At 34.3% G+C, this 21,541-nt stretch overlaps 3 protein-coding genes across 3 annotated transcripts; 2 read left to right on the top strand and 1 right to left on the bottom strand.

The window, feature by feature from the left end:
• Positions 1-4,228: 4,228 nt before the first annotated feature.
• LOC147484131 (voltage-gated hydrogen channel-like protein) lies at positions 4,229-5,063 on the bottom strand. Its single transcript, XM_086580019.1, has one exon. The coding sequence runs from the start codon at positions 5,048-5,050 to the stop codon at positions 4,340-4,342; it is 711 nt and encodes a 236-aa protein (XP_086436145.1). The 5' UTR covers positions 5,051-5,063; the 3' UTR covers positions 4,229-4,339.
• Positions 5,064-7,211: 2,148 nt separating this feature from the next.
• On the top strand, positions 7,212-10,784 carry LOC147484132 (transcription initiation factor IIB-like). The gene is given in 8 exon segments (XM_086576538.1): positions 7,212-7,543; positions 7,546-7,661; positions 7,746-7,770; positions 9,373-9,502; positions 9,592-9,722; positions 9,864-9,952; positions 10,266-10,342; positions 10,506-10,784. Coding segments are annotated over 8 exon segments (939 nt in total). The 5' UTR covers positions 7,212-7,306; the 3' UTR covers positions 10,640-10,784.
• A 6,377-nt stretch (positions 10,785-17,161) lies between these two features.
• LOC147484133 (transcription initiation factor IIB-like) lies at positions 17,162-19,303 on the top strand. Its single transcript, XM_086577878.1, has 6 exons — positions 17,162-17,619; positions 18,080-18,209; positions 18,307-18,434; positions 18,543-18,631; positions 18,822-18,898; positions 19,056-19,303. Exons 1-6 carry the CDS (start codon positions 17,254-17,256, stop codon positions 19,193-19,195), a joined length of 930 nt encoding a protein of 309 aa, XP_086434004.1. The 5' UTR covers positions 17,162-17,253; the 3' UTR covers positions 19,196-19,303.
• The last annotated feature ends 2,238 nt before the right edge of the window (positions 19,304-21,541 follow it).

The raw sequence follows: 21,541 nt of genomic DNA on the forward strand, positions 1-21,541 counted from the left end.
TCTCATACTAATAATGACAATTAAGCTTGCTGCTCAATCTTCGAATCCACTTATTAGTATCAAGTTATCAACCGACTCTCTTGATGCTCTAAACTCATCCTCTAACCTATTCAATATAGGTTTAAATTTTAACTCAGACTGCATTTTCTGTAAAAACCACCCAAATACCTTACAACACCTGTTTAAAGAATGCTCTTTTACTCATACAATATGAAAAATCAGCCCAATCTCCCAAATTGCTAACTCACCTTTCAATGACACACCGTAGAGATAGATATCAAAGACTCGAGAATTATTGAGAAATCAACAGAGCTATATACCCTTTATTATGGAACTCTTTGCAATCATCTGTTGGAACATCTGGAAGAGCATAAATGAAATGCTTTTTGAACAAAAAAGGGTGACCCCTCAAGGCATAATTAGAGCTAGTCTTGTTTTTAGAGATGCACAAAGGATGCCCAGACACTACTCTTTAAACCCAAGAGACCGAAACAACTCCTCCATCTCTGCTGGAAGTCTCATTCAGCTCCATACATTACTCTAAACATTGATGGTGCAAGTCACGGAAATCCAGGCCCTGCGGGTTTGGGATATGTATTAAGGAATTATGACGGGGGTTTTGTTGCTGCATCAATGGATTATGTCCCTATCGGAACATCTTTCCTGGCCGAAGCTTTGGCCATGAGACTAGGTCTATACCTAGCAATCTCCTATGGCATCACCCACATACATATCCAAAGTGACTCACAGGCTTTGATCAATTGCATTAAGGGAGAAGACAAGAATAGTCCATAGGAGGCAGCTGGGATTATTGAGGATATACGTCAACTTTTCTCCTTATTCGAAAACATATCCATCATCTACATATACAGAGAAGGAAATGCAACAGCTGACACACTGGCATAGTATGGCATTTCTTTAGCTCGTCACATGAGTTGGCATGGCAGGCCTCCAGATATCATCTGTAAAGATCTCTTTTTCGACTGTATGGGTGTGTCCACTCCCCATTTAGTTAAAATAATATGAAAATATTTGGGAAAAAAAAAATTGATACTAATCAAATAGTTTGATCAGCTAATTCTTACTCTAATCCGTTGGAAAACAGTGTTAAATTGAACTTGACTTATCGGTTGAAAGTTTCAAACTGGTAGATTTTGTGCAGGCGCAACAGATGCATTATTACAAAAGACACGAATCATATAACCACATATCTCTACAGCTATAGCCGGGTTTCCCGCACCAACACCCTCACACTCGATTCGAATATGCATATTTTAAGTTCCATATTTATACAACACCTCCCTCACTAAAATTAAAACAAACTCCCCTTATATTAATAATTTAAAAGAGCCTCCTTTAGGTCACTGAAATTATATAATTAATTCCTATTTTTAAAACAATTAGAATAGCTTCCCTAATGTTAATGAAATTATACAATTAGCCACTTAACGTTTTTATACTACTTTTTGAATTAAAATTAGAATCCAACAAAGACTACATATCGATCTCAATGAACATGTTTGAAGAATGAAAAAACCAATGTATAGCACAGTTTACATACTTATTTCATACTAATATTTTCGGAGTCCCTATAAAGGAGATCGATCTCTTCAACAAGTATTGTGCGCAATGTTATAATCTTCCAAAGACACACTAACAGTGACTTTTAAACCAAAAAAAAAATAAATTTATTTATTTTCTCATCTTCTTCCCTTGTCTTGTGGTTGAAAGCTATTTTCAACTTCTTTATATTTTGTTTTCTAGATAAAACATTAAAACATACTTTAAAAGTCAATTTCCAAAATTCAAAACTCACTCCAAAATATTTTTCTTGCACCATTCAATCAACTGTCAAAGTTAACTCATGAAGTTTGTGGCCATTAAGATTATATCTTCCATTGCTGGAACTTTGAAGTCCTAACTAATCCACAAAACCAAAATTATAATACAAAATGGAACTTTATACCACGTCACAATCACCGATCATATACCAAATCCAAGTCACCTAACACCAAACACAGTGGTGCCACTTTTTCCTGATTTTTTCTGAATTTCGATCCGATTTTTTTTCATATTTGGCATCAATATTACTTGTATGATTTTCGAAAATTGGATTTAAATTCGGATCGGTTTTGGATGATTTATGAAATTCCAATTTTTCGATTTTTTCCAATCCAAATCCGTCGATGTTTATCTGATCCGATTTTGCCAAATTATTATTTGAAATTACATATATATCTAAAATTCTAATGTAATTAGAATTGTTTTAATATAACCCCACTTTTTTTTGCTCATTTATTGTGGATTAACTTGTATTAATTAATATATAATATAAACAAACTAAAAACCCTAAAATTAGTATTTATTGTACAAGTTATAAAATAGATTTAATATTAAGATATTTGAATTTTCAATTTTTATCCGAATTATCTGATTTTCATCCGATTCCTGAAAATTCTGAAAAAAAAATCGGATTAGATCAGATTTGGCACAACATATCATATTTTGAAAAACTCGAAACCAAAAACCCATATTTCGATCCGATCCGACCGAAACACACCCTTAACCAAACACCATAAATAAAAACATATGAAGAAAATTAACATGACCCTCCCTATCGTCTCTACCACGGGCCGTTATCTATTTCACTTTGCCAAGTCTCAACTCAGGATAAGAAACCACTAATCTTACGATGGTTCCTAGAGTGGAGTACGCTCCAAATGAAGAGATATCAATCTCTTATTATCATTTGGGCGCGACTACAACACATGATCCAGTACACAAAAAACTTACAAAATCAATTCTTATTGGGCAAATAGAATTACGTGTTAAAAAGAATAAAATAACAACTCATGAGAAAATGAGCTGAAATCCCTCTCGAGATATTTCTCTCTCAACCCTATTCTCTTTCTCTTCTCCTTCTCTCAAAAATCAAAACTAACAAATATGAGTTCCCTTAAAATTAAAATCACCAGTTGACACCAAGGCAGGATCGGATTTTGTATTAAAATTTAGAGGTCTCTAAAATTTATAATTCAGCACAATCAAATTTTATTAATTTAATAATTTTGAGTTGCTAAAAAGATCACTTATGTTGTACTCTCCAATTGCAGTTTCTGTTTTGTTTCTTTCTCTCTATTATTTTTATTTATTTTTTATTTCCATTTGCAGAAGTTAAAGAAGAAAAAAGTGGTGAGAAAAGAACTAGAGAGAAATTTTTGTTTGAGTGTTCACTTTTGGATTTTTGGGATTATTTTCTCGTGAGTTTTGTTTTTATTGAGACGTCACTAACTACAACCAATCAGGACAGACGACAACCAATCAGTAGTAACTTCTTAAACTTTGACTGTCCGTGGTGACAGGTCATGTGTGGTAGTCGCGCCCTTATCATTTGCCATATTTTCGGTGTTACTTTATACTTTTGTAGTCAAACCAAACAGTCAAAAAGGCCAATGGGATTGTGTTTTGCACTAACTAGGGAAGTGGGTCAGTATATAAAATCTTCGTTTTTCCTGAAAGAAGTTGCTTGTCTTAGCCTATTGGATTACGAGTCTCATCTTGGTTCCAAAGAACATAGATAACTGATCGCCAAGACCAAGACATTGTCACATTGGGATCTTGTTTTTGTTCAGTACACTATGTCGTCAACACAATTGACTGTTTCAGTTATATAGTTCTATGATCTATCATTAAAGGCTTAACTAAAGCTCCGGGAATTGGAACAAGTACTGATTTTATTGGTTCGAGTCCCTACTATTCTCGGGTAGCGTAAATGCGTAATTACTAACCTAGCAGCACAAACTTGTTATGTCTACTTTAGTTCCAGAATATCGTAGCTGATAAAGGTAGTTTTTGCCTAAAAGTTGTACATGAAAGTGTATGGGAATTCTTTATGATTTGATCCGAATTAGGGTATGGGGGGAATTCTTTGGGATTTTTACACCTCTAATTGTATGATTTGATCCTAATCCCATGAAAAGAATTTTAAATGATAATGGTAATTGGTTAAAAAATAAAGCTTCAAACGTGTGTTTTATCTCGGTTAAACAAATTATTTTAAGTCCACGTCCTTTTTATTAACTAATAGCGAGGAGGAGAATTTCATTTCTATTACAATACACTATTACCTACGGTTTAAGCACCCCCATTGGAGAGAGTTTTTTGATATTTGGAGTGTAAAATTTCCACTCTATACGGTTTACACCCCCCATTGAAAATGCCCTTAAGAATATGATATGGTAATTGGTAAATACTTTATCTCGGCATTATTTATGTCCAAATCCATTTCTATTACAAACAAAAATGACGTACGCCGATCTTAATCCAGCCTTCTATAGTTCTATGCAATATTAACATATTTCCCTGCTTGATGCAGAATTTCTTCAAGCTCAGCTATTATTTTATCCTTCTCAACAATAATATCCTGAAGTTGTTGATTTTCATTACGGAGCGCCTCAAATTGACAAACTACACCCTCAATTTGTGCCTCAATAGCTTCATCACTGAGCTCAAAAGCACTTTCAATTATCCTAACAACGCGCCACAAGCTGACAACCACCACTAGCCCTGCCCCTTTGGTCTCCAACAGTGACTCCAGCACCAACGCACCACTCACTACGACGCCATCAACTACCCTACCTGGGCGTTTAAAAAATGTTTTACCTAATGCGACAACTAGAGCCAACATTTTCGTGGTTAGGACACTTAAGATTGCGATCCCTCCCCAATGGTATAACATGCCCTCTTTCTCATTTTTCTTGGAAGAGCAAGATAGTAATGAAGAAGACAGGTCTAGAACAGTGAAAAGAAGATCAAGTAGGAGAAGTAATAGAGCGAGAACATGCAATGGTGTTGATTCAAGGAAATTGGCTAACTGAATTCTCCATGGTGCTCTTTTATGATGGTCATTCTGTTGGTCATCTATATTGAAGCAACGATGCCATCTCTCCCTTCTTTGCCACTTTCTTAGTAGCTTTTGTACGGAGGATTCAGTAATCTCAATAGACAATGAACTAGGTGGCTGTGGCTCTTGGGTTTGAAAGGAATTCATTGAAATAATTGGATTAACAATTCTATATATTATTAAAGATTGAAGCTGTGATATTTGATTAATACATAATAAATTCTTATTAAGGATGGTACATGCGTGTACGTGGTTGTTAGTTGTTACTTAAAGCCATATGAAATGCGAGATTGAGTGTTTGCATGCTTTGGGGTCACGTTGAAAAGCCATAAGCCTTTACCGTCTCTATCAATGGTACTTGAAGGAGGGTGACGTACACGGTAGCCTTATTCGTGGTGGAGTAATCCAGTTTGGCTCACGAGCAAGAGCAGCCATATAAACCTGGGCATCTTTCAATCTGCACTTATTTGGCACCATATGCAGAAACCGCTATTTTAGTTGAACTTGGTCATCTGCACCACAAATTAGTAGACCAGCCTCCAGTCCAGCGTGTTGCCACAAAACAGTTCATTTTGATGGCGCACCAAAATGTTAAATGTAGGTGGACTTGCATGAAAATAACACAGGAGGCTCAATATTTGGTCCTAGTGTCTTACACAATCCAAGCTCTAGGAGAAAATTTTGTATGACACTTTCTTCGCGTGCTCAAGTGACCCAACCCAAAAGCCCATATCCAAGCCTAATGAGCTTGTGCATTTTAGAATTTAGAATTTTAGAGTAAGAACTAAAAATCAAAATTTCTCTTGAATTACAAATCATAATCCACGAAAGTAACGAAACTTTGCTACTTACTGGAATAATGGTGTCAAAATTGTTTTGGTCAATAATCTAATAACCAAATTTTTGGTCACATCTTGCTAAAATATCAAGAAAATACTTAAGAATTAAGAAGTTAATTTTATTGACTGGTGTTAGAAGGTCTCTTTCGATAAAGAAGCGAAAAAAACAAATGTCTGCCCTAAACAGCTAAACCCCAACCCCAACAACAACTTTTGATCTATCGACAACTTTTTATGGGTCCTGTATTGGGCAGTTATGAAATTGCATTGAGCAGTTTCCGACCCAAGCCCAACAGAAACAGCCCAATACATCCCCCCACACCTCAACGCATATGGGAAGTTTTGTTTTGTAACCGCTTGTACCGGTATCATCTCTCTCGCGAGTTCGAGTTTCGCATCCAAGAATTTTGAGTTTGCATCCAAATGAATTTTGAGTTTGGCTGTCCAATCTAACCACTTTAATACAAATTTTGAGTTTAAGTTTGGGTGGAAGATTAGGTTGATTAAACTTGATGATTTCAAACTCAATACAAAGTGTTTTTTTGGATGATTTCAACCCAAATATTACAAACATGATGACTTCAATACAAACTTGATGAGTTTGAGTTTGGGTAGAAGATTAGGTTAATTAAACTTGATGACTTCAAACTTGATGTTTTTGGAGTTTGGGTGGAAGATTGGGTTAATTAAATTTGAGTTTGAGTTTGCCCAAACTTGATGATGTCGTTTCGAGTTTGATTTGATTAAGTGGAAGTTGATTTTTAAAATGAACTCGTGACAAACAAATTGAATTTTTTAAGTCCAAACGACCCAGCCATGTTGCCCACAAGAGTCCCCAAATGACTCCGCTATATTGTCCTGGAGACTGCTCAAATGACCTCACTATATTGTCTAGCTAAAAACCCAAGAATTTTGTCTCAAACGACACGTGAAAGACCCGTTTTTACCATATAGTTTGGAAAGACAAACCATTAAACAAACTATGACAAAATCGTTTGAGTGTATACTCAAACGATAATATGGCGAGACCGTTTGAATGAACACTCAAACAACTAGAGAGTTTCGTTATGGCGAGACCTGTTGAATTGGTTGTTAGGCATGGGCTTTAATGACAAGCTTTTAATATGACAAACTTGTAATATATATATAAATATATATATTTTTTAGAGTTGTCCAATACTCCAATCCAATTTGATGAGTGCCCAATTAAATCACCTTTGTTTTTCTTTTTCTTCTCTAATATTGGTATTTTATTAGCCGTTTTCTAGGTATACTTTCGCAAAATCTCCAATTCCATACCAAACATAGTAGTATCCGTGCAACTCTTTTTCTCTCATTACAAGTTTACAACTTTGCTTGGACAACAAAAAACAACCACGTCACTACTTCCACGTGTCATCGTCGGTTACCCAAACTCAACAAACCCACCCATCCTTCTCTATAAATTCTCCCCTTCCTCCCTTTCTTCATCCTTCTTTCGCCCCCCCTCTCCCCCAAAAAAAAAAAACTTAAAAAGAATAAAAATCACATAAAAATAAAACAAAAATAATAATTAAAAAAAAAAATGGATTCATATTGTACAGATTGCAAGAAAAACACGGAAGTAGTAATGGATCATTCAGCAGGTGACACAGTATGTTCAGAATGTGGACTAGTATTGGAAGCACATTCAATAGATGAAACATCAGAATGGAGAACATTTGCAAATGAATCAGGTGATAATGATCCAAATCGTGTGGGTGGACCAAGTAATCCATTGTTAACTGATGGTGGTTTATCAACTGTGATTTCTAAACCTAATGGGGTGGTTCTAGTGATTTTTTGTCTTCTTCTTCACTTAGTCGTTGGCAGAATCGTGGGTCCAATCCTGATCGGAGTTTGATTATGGCTTTTAAATCCATTGCTGTTATGTCTGATAGGTTTGGTGTGATTTGGTATTGTAATTTTTTTTAGTGGTGTAGATTTGATTTTTAGGGTTTTGATTTGTTTTTGTGTTTTTGCAGGTTGAATCTTGTTGCCACCATTAAGGTAAAATCTCAACGGTGATGATGATTGGCTATTTGTGTTTATGAGTTTAATTTGTTTGTATGGATGTTGATGATATATGTTGTGAAGTATTAGGGACTATGTCATATATTGGCAAAATGGTTAAGGGGTTTGTTACTCTTAAGGAACGGGAGGAAATGGAATTAAATTGTCAAATCTATAAGATGAAGAAGTGGTGTCAAAATGCATAAAAATTTGTATTGTGGAAAATGTTGTCTTTGCATTTAGAGCTGTGTTTGTGAGGATGAAGTTAAAGGACAGTGACTTCAAAAGTAAGATCCTTCTTAATTTAATATTGCATGGACGCGTTCCTTTCTTGTGAGCTAGGTTATCTTCATCTATTGTTCTCTTTGTATAATCTTCAATTTTCACATAAAAAGATAAACGAAAAACTTAACAGTTTAAAGCTGAGTCTGTAGAAGGAACTTTGCTTGAGTGAGGTTGCTTACAGATTCACAGTGGAATGCATTACTAAATATTTTATGCGTAGTCAAGAGTTTACATCATGGATATTGATGATATATTGTGGTACACTGGATTTTTGTGGGTATGCAATTGTTTGTTATGTGTGATTTAATGTTGTAGCGTATGGAAAAGAGAGTAATGTGGAGGTAGAGCCTATTTAGTTGGGGAAGTAGTGTGGTAATGGTGAGGACTTAAAGTAAACTGTATGTTGGTAAAATTGTTCAAGGGTTTTCTAGAGAATGGGAGAAGTGGGGAGAACCTATAAGACTAACAGTGCTGTTGAAAGTATAACAAGTTGGAAGATATAAGCTTTAAAATAACTGCTTTGAAGTTTTAGGTGCTAGATGTGTCATGTATGTAAGGTGCAGGCATTATGATTTGGTTCATCAAGGTCTCGTTTTTTCATCATTAAAGAGATAATTTTTTAAAAGTTATTCTAAAGACTTAAGGAAGCATGAAGAGTGAATAATTTACATTTAGTGTTTTAGAAGTGCTTACACGTTACAAACATTGGTGTCTGCACCTTTACACTACTAGTATTGATGAGGAAGAAGTTTAGGGAAAGTGAATTATGGGAGAGATGTCAAAGGCAGGCTTTTGGCAGGAGTCCATCCATGTGATCATTCGAAAGCAAGGGCCTACGGGATTGCATGAACATGAGTTTAGGTGATAGGGGTATTCATTTCTTGTGAGTTAGGTTACTCAACCTATAATCTTTGTATCCCTTGTTTTATCTTCATTTTTCGTTCAAAAAAAAAACACCTAAATGGTTAAGCCTGACTTGTGCAGAAGGACTGTTGCAACAGTGAGGATCATAGGACTGGTAGTTGGTTGCTTTGGTACCGCATTATGTGATGCATTCCTAGATTTTCTTGTGACAGCATTTGTTCTATGATGCATTTCTACTTTGCATGAAATTTCTTCTTTTATGTTAATTATATTTCTTCATCTTTTGGTGTATTTTTTTGTTCACTAGCAGCTGCATTTGATAAATTTCAGTTCTTTGCACTTGTTGAAGAGATCAGTTCTAGTGGTGATTATTATGGTTCATTGCATGTGTTTCAAGCAAGTGCTTGAGTTTTGTCCTTGAATAATAGGTCTGTATTTTTCTTCTTAAAGGATCGCGCCAATGAGATATATAAGAAAGTAGAAGATCAGAAGTCCATTAGGGGAAGAAATCAGGATGCAATTTTGGCTGCTTGCCTGTACATTGCTTGTCGACAAGAAGACAAGCCTCGAACTGTTAAGGGTACAGACTAAGCTTCCTTATAATATGGATGCTTACCTATTTTTATTTCTCAATTCCCTGAGCTTCCTGAATGTGTGGCTGTCAAGTAGAGATCTGCTCTGTTGCCAATGGAGCCACAAAAAAAGAAGTCGGTCGAGCAAAAGAATATATTGTGAAACAACTGGAGGTTGAGATGGGTCAATCAGTCGAGATGGGAGCTATACATGCTGGAGATTTTCTGGTGAGATTAAGAAATTTTCTCCAGTTTGTTCTGTAGTTATTAGTTCGTATCATACCTGTTTTTATGCTTTGCTTTCTATTGTAATATGGAAATTTAAGTTTGTAATGACAGCCTTTAGAACTAATCCCACTTCATCTCCAGAGGCGTTTCTGTTCCCATCTTGGCATGGCAAATCAATCTGTTAAAGCTGCTCAAGAAGCAGTTCAGAAATCAGAGGAGCTTGATATAAGGTAGCACTGGTTTTTCTTATTTTATTTTATTTATAACTGGTAAATAGAATATATTAATAAGAGAATCAGGATCACAAAAGTAGGCGGAGCTAAGCTACACTTGTCTACATTCTCGTAGAAATTCGAGACAAATAGTAATCATCCAATCACAGCATATTAGGTTCACATGTGATGGCTGGAATAAATCTATTGCACCTTGTAGGTTTCATTTATCTGCTTATTTGCCTCGTTTTATTGAACTGTTCTTGGTGTGTTTTTTAACCAATGTTTTGCCTCAAATGTAAAGCTGATCTGTTTCTTTTCTTGTTTACAGGAGGAGCCCTATATCAGTGGCGGCAGCTATTATTTACATTATATCTCAGTTGTCTGATGAAAGGAAGCTTCTCAAAGGTTAACCTTATTTTACAAAAAATACTGAAGGCAGAATCTATTTAAAGAGAAGAGACATCTAATAACAAATACACATTTCTCAGGATTGTACATAGCATTGACTTGCACACATCTTTTGTCTTAGAATCTTTGATAAATAGCTTAAATCTCCCTGTCTCTGCAGATATCTCGTTGGCAACTGGAGTAGCGGAAGGCACAATCAGGAATTCGTACAAAGACCTATATCCATACGTATCAAGGCTGATACCTAGTTGGTATGCCAAGGAGGAAGACCTCAAGAATCTCAGTAGTCCTTGAAATAAACAACCAAGTGATAAAGACAGTAATGAGAATAATGTCTTGTTAAACGGCAGCCATATCAGACTTTTTTTGCTAAATTATAACGAAGAGAATACTTTTATCATTATTGAATTTTTCTCAATGAAACGATTTTTTAGTGGAATTACTTTGTCTGGTTGGCTCTCCTATAAATCTAAAAGAACTTGCCTGTTGGTGCACTAACTAGCAGCGCGAGCAAAGAGAAGGATCTTGTAAGATTGCACCTATATAGGCGAGCAAAGAGAAGGATCTTGTAAGATTGCACCTAGGGGTGGAACCTTGGGTGGGGTGAGGCCTAACCCGAGTCTAATCCGAGTTTCAAATGTTTCAACCCGAGTCCGGGACCAAATCTTAGTCTGTTTTTAAATTTTCAACCCAAGCCCTAGCCCAATTAATTTGGAACCCAAGCCCTAGCCCAACTAATTTGGGTTGGGTCAGGTTGGTCAAACTTTTTGGGTTTTTTTTTGAATTAAGAGGTAAAAAACATTGAAATTAAAATATTCAAATGAAATCAAAGAGATTTGATTATTTGAAAGAGAAAATAACCTTGTTGATTACATTATTCTCTTTAAAATAGATATTCTAAATCTTATTTTCTACAAGAATAGAAGGATTGAAAGAGATACATACACATATGTATACGGATTTGGGTTTTCCGTTTTTGATATTCTAACCCGAGTCCAATCTAAAATCGAGTCGGGTTTTGATTTTACAAAACCAAGTCCGGACTACGGATCTGACATGTTAGCCTAAGACCAACAAAAATCGGATTTTAGTCCATCAGGCTTGGGCTAACCCGACCCATGTTCCACCCCTATTTGCACCCTTAATCAAATGGAGATCACCAATTCACCATGAGTGAGATCATTTTAGACTTTATAATCAATCCAAATTCAGAAAATATCTATCATTGATTGATGATATAGGAACAAGTCTAATGAGGCCAATCATCAATCAACAACTTTTCTTAGTCTTCGTTCAAAGTTCAAACCCCACCTGAAATTATGAAGCAAACAACCAGAACCCACAACTTAATTAACAATCTTTCAGTGTCTCACATTCATTAGAAAAATCACTTGAAAGTAATAGGATTTTTGACAAAAGTCACCCTGAAGTTGCCCCGATAACCAGTTACATCCCTAAATATTTTTCTAAGTGAAAAAAACCCTGAAGTTGCTAATGCCAAACGCAATTGTTAGATTGTTTGACGCTGTTAGCAACATATAACGTATTTCATTTTTTAGATGACGTCATATATAATTGCTATAAGGATTTTTGACAAAAGTCACCCCTGAACTTGTCCCCGATAACCAGTTACACCCTTAAATTTTTTTTTAGTGAAAAAACCCTGAATTTGCTAATGCCAAACACAACTATTAGTTTTTAAGTTCATTTTATAATTGTTCTTTGTTTAGTTTGTTGTTTTTAAGTAATTTGAGTGATTTCGATGCAGCATTGTGCCTATGCTCTGCCCTTCATGGGCTTCATTTAAAAACGAAATACGTCATATGTTGCTAACGGCGTTAAGCAAACTAATAGTTGCGTTTGGCATTAGGAATTTCAGGGTTTTTTTCGTTTAGAAAAAAGTTTAGGAATTGCTTATCGGGGCAAGTTCAGGGATGACTTTTGTCAAAAATCGAAAGTAATAAATGGGCCTTCTTCTGTTGATCACGTGGTGGACCGATGCACGCTACCCAGTTCAAATACCCGCCGACTTTGGACCTAAGTCTTACGAGTCCAAATTGAAGTCGGTAACCCAACCAACCTCTATAAATAAAGAAGCTAGGGGATCTATTAAATATTTTGTGTGCTGAAAAGGCTTTATAAAATGTCTCACACAAATTTTCGAATCAAAATATATTTTTATTGAAAATAAATCGAAATATGTTAATGAGCAGTGATTATGGTGCATAAGTACTTAGAAACTAAGAGATCAAATTGAGATAGCATCTTCACTTTATGGTTTAGGATATTAATCCATAATTTTCAAATAAAATTATCTTAAACTTGATCTAGCTTGTATAATAGTTTTTTTAGATTTATGGTGATTTAGCAGCAAATTTTCGAATCAAAATATATTTTTATTGAAAATAAACCGAAATACGTTAATGAGCAGCGATTATAGTGCATAAGTACTTGGAAACTAAGGGATCAAATTGAGATAGCCGAGCAGCGATTATGGTGTATAAGTATTTGGAAACTAAGGGATCAAATTGAGATAGCCTCTTCACTTTGTGGTTTAGGATATTAATCCATAATTTTCAAATGAAATTATCTTAAACTCGATCTAGCTTGTATAATAGTTTTATTAGATTTATGGTAAATCATCACCGCTCAGCTTACGTACTAATGTGTACAAATCACTAAAACAGATTGATTGTTTCCATATCCTCAAAGAATACACTACTCCCACTTGAAAAGATTTATCACATGAACGTGTCTTACGAATGGGTGCCGTTATATTAAATTATTCTAAAAAATATTAGCAACTATGCATAGCTATGAGATATGAAAATTATATTAATTACTCAATTAAATTTCTTGTACCACTCTCTATAAAAAGGAAGCATCAAACCTTGATAAAACTCATCGACTTCTTTTCATTGTTAGTTTTAACAATAGAAGTTTGATTGAAGTTTTTTGAGAATGTCCAATTTGGTGAAGATAATATTGAAGCTACTTGAATAGCAAGACATTCCCAATCACAATAAAAGAAGTATGATAAACACTACTTAAAATACAAAACTATATTTGTCGAGACATTTATTCTCCCTACATATAATACAAATATATTTTAGGGTTATTAGTTGAATGCATTTGCATCAAGTTTATGATTTTTCATTAATTATTCTTTGAGGTTAGTTTAATGTAGTACATTGCATCCAGTTTCCAAATTCTCATTAATTATTCTTTGAGGTTAGTTCAATGCAGTTGCATCAAGTTTCCGATTTCCCATCAATTATTATTTAAGGTTAGTTTAGTGCAATTGCATCCATTTTATGATATCCCGTTACTTATTCATTAAGGTTAATTCAGTACAGTTGCATCCAGTTTTTGATGTTTCGTTAATTAGTATTTGAGATTAGTTTATTGCATTTGCATCTAGGTTCTAATATCTCGTTAATTACTCTTTGAGGTTAGTTCAATATATCTGCATCCAGTTTCTGATTTCCTATTAATTGATTTTCTAGGTTAGTTCGATAGTTTACAATTTCTATACAGTTTGCATACATGTAAGAGTCTGTTTTTTTAAACTCACTTTCATTTTGGGTTCCTAATTACTCGTAATTACTGCGTGTGAGAAGGCTAAAAAGCGGACATTTATGCTTTGAGGTCGGTCATGATCTGATTACATTCGACTTTCGATTTCCAGTTAACTATTTTTTGAGGATATTTCAATGCATTTGCATCCAATTTTTGATTTCCCGTTAGTTAATATCTTATTTTAGTTTAATGCAGTTGCATCTAGTTTTTGGTTTTCTGTTAATTATTCTATGAGGTTAGTTTAATGCAGTTGCATTCGGTTTTTTATTTTATGTTAATTATTTTTTTAGTTTAGTTCAATGCATTTGCATCCAGTTTCCGATTTCTAGGCCCATTAATTATTATCTGAGGTTTGTTTGATGTATTTGCATACCGTTTTCGATTTTCCGTTAAATATTTTTCAAGAATTTGGATACAATTTCTAATTTCCCTTTAGTTATTATCTAACGTTAGTTTAATGCAATTGCACCCATTTTTCAATTTCTAGTTAATTACTTTTTTAGTTTAGTTGATTGCATTTGCATAAAGTTTCAAATTTCCCGTTAATTACTCTTTGAGCTCAGTTATGCATTTGAATCCAATTTCCGATTTTCTTTTAATTATCCAATGTGGTGTATAATACCAACTTCTACTGATCCATCTGTAGTGTCCTTGCAAACATGACATAAAAAGTAAATTATGTTTGATTTACTATGTGGGATCATTGAAGATTATCCAGTTCTCGATTTCCCATTAATTATTATTTAAATTATGCATGACTTACTATGTAGAATCTTCAAAGACTATCTACGAACGGGTGTTGTTATATTAATTATTTTGAAAAATATTTGCAAATATGCAAAACTATTATATATTAATATTATATTGATCACTCAACCAAATTTCTTATAACGTGAAAACCTCATTCTTCATTAAAAAAAATAACTCATGTACCTTTAATAAAACCCTTCAACTTCATTTTGTTATTTAATAATAGAAGTTTGATTGAAGTTTTGTGAGATTGCCTAATAAGGTGAAGTTCATATATATTGTAGCTACTTGAATAACAAAGAGTTCCCAATCATACGGAAAGAGATAAGGTAAACATCATTTTAAATGCAAAACTATACTTATCGAGACATTCCCACAACATATAACCCAACTATGTTTTGAGGTTAGTTCAATGCATTTGCATCCAGTTTCGATTTCCGTTATTTATATTTTGAGGTTAGTTCAATCTGTTTGCATCCAATTTCCAATTCCGTTATTTATTTTTGAGATCGGTTCAATGCGGTTGCATCCAGGTTCGATTTCTCGTTAATTATTCTTTTTCGATTAGTTCAATACATTTGCATCCAATTTCCAATTCCATGTTAATTGTTCTTTGAGGTCGGGTTCAATGCATTTGCATCGGGTTTTCGATTTCTCATTAATTATTCCGTGAGATTAGTTTAATGCATTTGCATCCAGGTTCGATTTCTCGTTTATTATTTGATAAAGTTACATTTGCATCTAGTTTCGATTTCTCATTAATTATTGTTTGAGATTAGTTCAATGAATTTGCATCCAGTTTTCTATTTTCCATTAATTATTTCTTGAGGTTACTTCAATGCATTTGCATCAAGTTTATTTTTGAGATTAGTTAATGCGGTTCCATCCGTTTCGATTTCGATTAATTATTTTTAATATTAGTTCCACACATTTGCATCATGTTTCCAATTAATAATTAATTTTTCTTTGATGTTAATTCAATACAGTTGCATCCAGTTTCTGATTTCCTATTAATTTAATCTTTGAGGGTTAGCTCAATGCATTTGCATCCAATTTTCAATTTACCGACAATTATTTTTTTATATTAGTTTGATGTATTTGCATCCAAGTTTTGATTTTCCGTTAATTATTCTTTGAGATTAGTTTAATACAGTTGTATCCATATATATTACAATTTCCTATTAATTACTCTTTAATATTAGTTTAATGTTTGCATTTGTATCCAGTTTCTGATTTTCCGTTAAATATTATTTGAGGTTAGTTCGATACATTTGCATCCAGTTTTCGGTTCCCCATTAATTGTTTTTTTACGTTAGTTTCATTAAGTATTATATATATTTTAAAATATTTTGTCATTATTTTTTTTTTTTTTTTCCAATTATATATTTTGTGATGTTATGTTTTGTATAATTGTTTTTAACTATGTTTTGAGGCCGTGTTAATGATATATTTGAAATAAGTCGGTGTTTTATCATAGATACTAAAATTGTATGATTTGTAGTAGTGAATTAGTTTATACAAATTACATATTTTTTAGCAAATTTTTTTATTTGATCAGATATATAAGAATTAGAACACTAAAAGTGTTTGATTCGTAATAGAAAATTACCTTTTACAAATCACCTATTTGTTAGCAATTTTTAAAAATATTTGTCATTATTGCTTTGTCGTTATTTTTTTTTTCATTTTCTATTATATATTTTGTGATATTATTTTTTGTATAATTGTTTTTAACTATGTTTTGAGGCCGTGTTAAGAATATATTCGAAAGTCGGTGTTTTATCTTAGACACTAAAATTGTATGATTTGTAATAAGGAATTCTACAAATTACATATTTTTTTTTTATTTGATCAAATATATAAGAATTGAAACACTAAAAGTGTTTGATTCATAATAGGAAATTACCTTTTACAAATCACCTATTTTTTAGCAATTTTTTTTATTTGATCAAATATGTAAGAATGAAAATACACTCAAACTCTCCAAATATAATAATTAAAAATACACTCAAACTCTCCTAAGAAGTTCTATGTATGTGAGATTGTAGACTATTAGAAAAGACTATCTTTCATATTAGAGTGCCTGAGAGAGAAAAAACTAACTCTCTCGTATTAGAGTGCCACATAGGAAAGAGATAGTAGATCTCACTTAAAAATGCTATTAGACTTTATAATCAACCCAAATTCGGAAAATATCTAGGATTGATTGATGAATCTAGGAACAAGTCTAACGAGGCCAATCATCAATCAACAACTTTTCTTCGTCTTGGTTCAAACCCCACTTGAAAGTAATAAATGGGCCTTCTTCTGTTGATCACGTGGTGGACCGATGCACGCTACCCAGTAAATACCCGCCGACTTAAGTCTTACGAGTCCAAATTGAAGTCGGTAACCCAACCAACCTCTATAAATAAAGAAGCTAGGGGGTCAATTTTTCACTTCTCATCACAATTTGCCTCAACAACGAGAGCCAAAAAAAAAAAAAAGTGCAGCGATCATATTAGTCAACTTACGTAAAATTAACTAATCAAAAAATTTTAAAAACATAAACAGGAAATTTAACAACAACAAAAAACATAATGGAAGATTATTGTTCAGATTGCAAGAAGACCACAGTGGTAGTATTGGATCACTCAAGTGGTGACACAATATGTTGCGAGTGTGGTCTAGTTCTTGAAGCACGTTACATAGACGAAACATCTGAATGGAGAACGTTTGAGAATGATACTAATAATAGTGATCCGAATCGCGTTGGGGGTCCTGTAAACCCTCTTCTTGCTGAGAATGGTGGTGGTCTTGTCACTCTTATATCCAAACCTTCTGGTGTTAAGTCTCTTGGATGGAACCATGTTGGTTCTAATAAGGATCCTGATAGTTCACTTATCCAAGCCTTTAAAAGCATCGCCGCAATGTGTGATAGGTTGGACCTTGTTGCCACTATCAAGGTATATATTGTGACAACTATATCTGCTATGGATTTGTGTATTATGCCTGATGTTCTTTTGACGGTATTCATCAGAAAATTAACGTAAAAGGAAACACTACTTGATGAATATGTTTACCTGACTTAAAAAAGAAACTTGACAAGAAACTTTTTGTGAGGTTGTAGAACTTGATATGTGATTGAACTAGTCCTTGCACTCATCAAGTAGATTAAATTCTCTAGGTGATTAGTTGGCTTCAATTCACTGCATGTCTTTGTATACACCTTGGTGAACTTGGGGGATGTATCTCAGATGCTAGGTAGGTACAGGGATTGATTAGTTGATACCCTGCATCTGCACATCGACGTTTGTACTTGTTTAGGGATGATTTCTTGAATGTAGTTCATGTAGTTGTTCAATTTTTCGTTGAATGATAATGCTGTGTTTATTTACATCTATTATTGTTATTGGCTTTGTGCAGGATCTGGCGAATGAGATATATAAGAAAGTAGCAGACCTTAAGTCTACGAGGGGAAGAAATCGAGATGCATTTTTGGCTGCTTGTCTGTTTGTTGCTTGTAAGCAAGAACATAAGGCTCGCACCCTAAAGGGTACAGGCTAAGCTTCCTTAATATGTGGATTTCTTCTCTATTTATCTTACTTTCAATGTGATTTAGTTTCCTGACATATGTGACTTCTGTCAACTAGAGATTCACTCTATTGCCAATGGAGCCACAATAAAGGAAATTGGCAGGAACACATTCTTCATTGAGAAACAATTGAAAGAGATTGGTGAATCAATGGAGACCGGAGCGACAGATGCTGGAGATTTTATGGTGAGATTAAGTTCTGTTGCTTTATTACCAGTTTATTTTCATGTAATTGGAATTTGTATGTACAAGTATTTAAAGTTTTAAACTAATCCCAACCTCCTTGATCTGCAGAGGCGCTTCTGTTCCCGTCTAGGCATGAATCACCAAGCTATGAAAGCTGCACAAGAAGCAGTCCAGAACTCAAAAGAGCTTGATATAAGGTAGCCTAGCGTCTCTTATACTTTAATCACGGCATCTTGCTTGGATACAGACTTGTAGTCTAAACTCTAAAGTTGTTAGACACTGGCACCATGTTGGTTTGGCATTATCACTTTTGAAGGTGTCATATAAACTATATCTCTACCATTTTACCAAACTGTTAGCTAATCTTTTCAATTCTTATTTTTGCAGGAGGAACCCCACCTCAGTGGCTGCAGCTGTTATCTACATGATTACGCAGCTCTCTGACGACAGGCAGTTTCTTAAAGGTTAGCATTTGCTGCACAATATTTGTTACTTGAGTTTATAATCTGAAGTTCTCACAAGGAATGCAAATAGCATTGCCTCACTGTCTCACTCCCACGTTAGGATTGGAATTTGTGTTACAGAATCTTTATAAATAACTAACGGGTTTTATATATGCAGATGTTGCAATAGCAACTGCAGTGGCGGAAAACACCATCAAGAAGTCTTGCAAGGACCTTTATCCATATGCATCAAGGCTGATACCTAATTGGTATGCCAAGGATGAAGACCTAAAGAATCTTGACACTCTTTGTCAATGATGAACTCATTCCAATGCACAGTGTTAAAACGGAGTAACTGGTGCAATGTCGTGGACAGCACTATCCATTTTGTATGCTCTTTGTATATCTAATGAAAATAGTACTTGATTCCACAAGCGCAATTTGTTATGGTCTGGCACTTCTGAGTGAAAAATCTTTGTCGTCATTTAAGCTTAGATTCTTCACAAAAAAATGTGTTCACAAGAAACGCTTCTCGCAAGTCGCAACAACCAAACACACCTCGTGGGGTGGGGTGGCATTGTAAAAATAAATAGCAAGTTAGCAACTGCAATTTTCGTGTTCCAAACGTAAGAATTATCTCAAAATTTGTTTATCATTCAAGGGCACTTTAAACATCTTTGGTACATCAAACTGGAAATTTAGTCAAACTCCTAGAGTACTCATTATCAGTAGACTAGCCAAGAGCCCAACTGCCCAAGACCCCTGAAGTAGGATTAAGCCACCCTGACTAAATTGGCACTAGATGCCCTCGACCAATCCAGGGACTGCCCAGTACTCAGTCTGCGTGCATCTGGAAAACTTGTACGCTGAACTTAACCATCGATGATGGCCGTATATGTCCCAGTGCTTCTAAATCAACAATATATATCGAAGATTCAGGTACCATTAATAATAATATTAATGAGACAATTGTGTAGTTATTATGTCACAATAGCAAAGAGGTTGGGATGGCTTCTATCGATTTTCTGGTTCTCCAACATTGAAAAATCTTGACCCACCCTTGTTCTTGAGAATCTCATGAAAATTCTATTGAAAAATGACGCGTTAAAGCTCTTGGTGTGGAATCTCAAAAGGTTACCAAATAATTTGGATGAGAAAAAATCTTACGTTATTTATTCTAGAGGAATTTTTTGAATTGATTTGTCATGAGACAGACATGGTGTATTGGATTCTAAAGAATATTAGTCTCAAAACTTTTGGTGATGTTGAGCAATATTCATCATGGATGTTGTTTTGTGTTTTGAATGATGACTTTGATATCTATACAACAAAACACAGCATGATTTGTACTCTGCAACAAATGTCAGATCATCATATAGTTAGTTATATATATATATATAAAATGTACTGTACAACAAATGTCATATCATCTAACAGTCGGTAATGTGTAAAGAAATTATTTTACAGTGTGAAGCATAAAACAACTCACGTCCGTATGAACTCCACGGACACCATGTTCCTCCCAATAAAGCCACCTAAAATAAAAACAAACAATGGCTCTTCAATGCATATGATTATGTTTTTAGCGACATTTCATCCATTTTATACACAATGCATAGTTCCACGAATGAAAGTTATTAGAAAAAACTAATTGTATGTTTTTTTTTTTTTTTTTTTTTATGTGTTTCTATTCAAATTGTATATATACCCCATCATAGTCCCTACCTTAATCACATGTCTACTTTTGCGTCTAGATTCTCTCCTATAAATGCTTCTGTCGTAGCGGGTATGACATCCATTATTTTACCAAACAATATTTTCTTACGCATCGCCTCAACTTCCAGCATAACAGGTCATTTCCCCTTGCACAAAAATTCATAGAGAAACCAAGAAAAATGGATTGCCTCAACGATCGTCAGTGTTGTTCGGTGATGATGTCTTCCATTGAAGATACAAGGTTAGTTTTTTTCTTTTTTAAAAAAGTTTTCAGTTCAGACAGAATGGCTTTGACGGATTTAGTAAATGATGTTTTCCCTTGATTGGTTTTAAAGTTTCAAGATAACGACTTTATTTAGTTTCAGGTATAAGGTAACAAGGACGGTCGGGCGGTGGTAAGATTCTCCGATTCAATGTCCATGCATTATTTAATTCTGATTGTTTTCGTCTCAACATATAGTCTAACTTCCAATGTATATCTAATATAACCTTATATTTGTTTTCAGTATGCTGATTTAAACAAGCACACAAACTGATTCAAATTTACTCCGTAAGTTAAACATGGATTGTGAAACACCAGCTCCAGTGAATCCAGAAATAGTGCAAGTGAACATTCGAACGCAAACAACAGCATAAGTTGAGGTCAACCCGCTATCAAAACTTAGTTTTACTTTGTATAACTTCAACTCATGTGAAATAAAATCATACTGGTTTTAAAGCTACTGCTACTACAGATTCGTCATGGTTCTATTTCCGACCAAATTTGTCAGAGTAAAACACCCCAATTGCAAATACAACGTCAAAGAGCAGATAAGATTGTAACTCCAACATTATGCCCAACAACAGAACATCCACAACCATTTGAGGTCGTCACCGTTAATCGTTCTTCCGTTATTGAACGACCAAATCATTATGAACTAGCTCAACATTCGCATAGAGAAAGGGAAC

Source organism: Coptis chinensis, chromosome 8 (assembly GCF_015680905.1).
Source record: "Coptis chinensis isolate HL-2020 chromosome 8, ASM1568090v1, whole genome shotgun sequence".
Taxonomy (NCBI): domain Eukaryota; kingdom Viridiplantae; phylum Streptophyta; class Magnoliopsida; order Ranunculales; family Ranunculaceae; genus Coptis; species Coptis chinensis.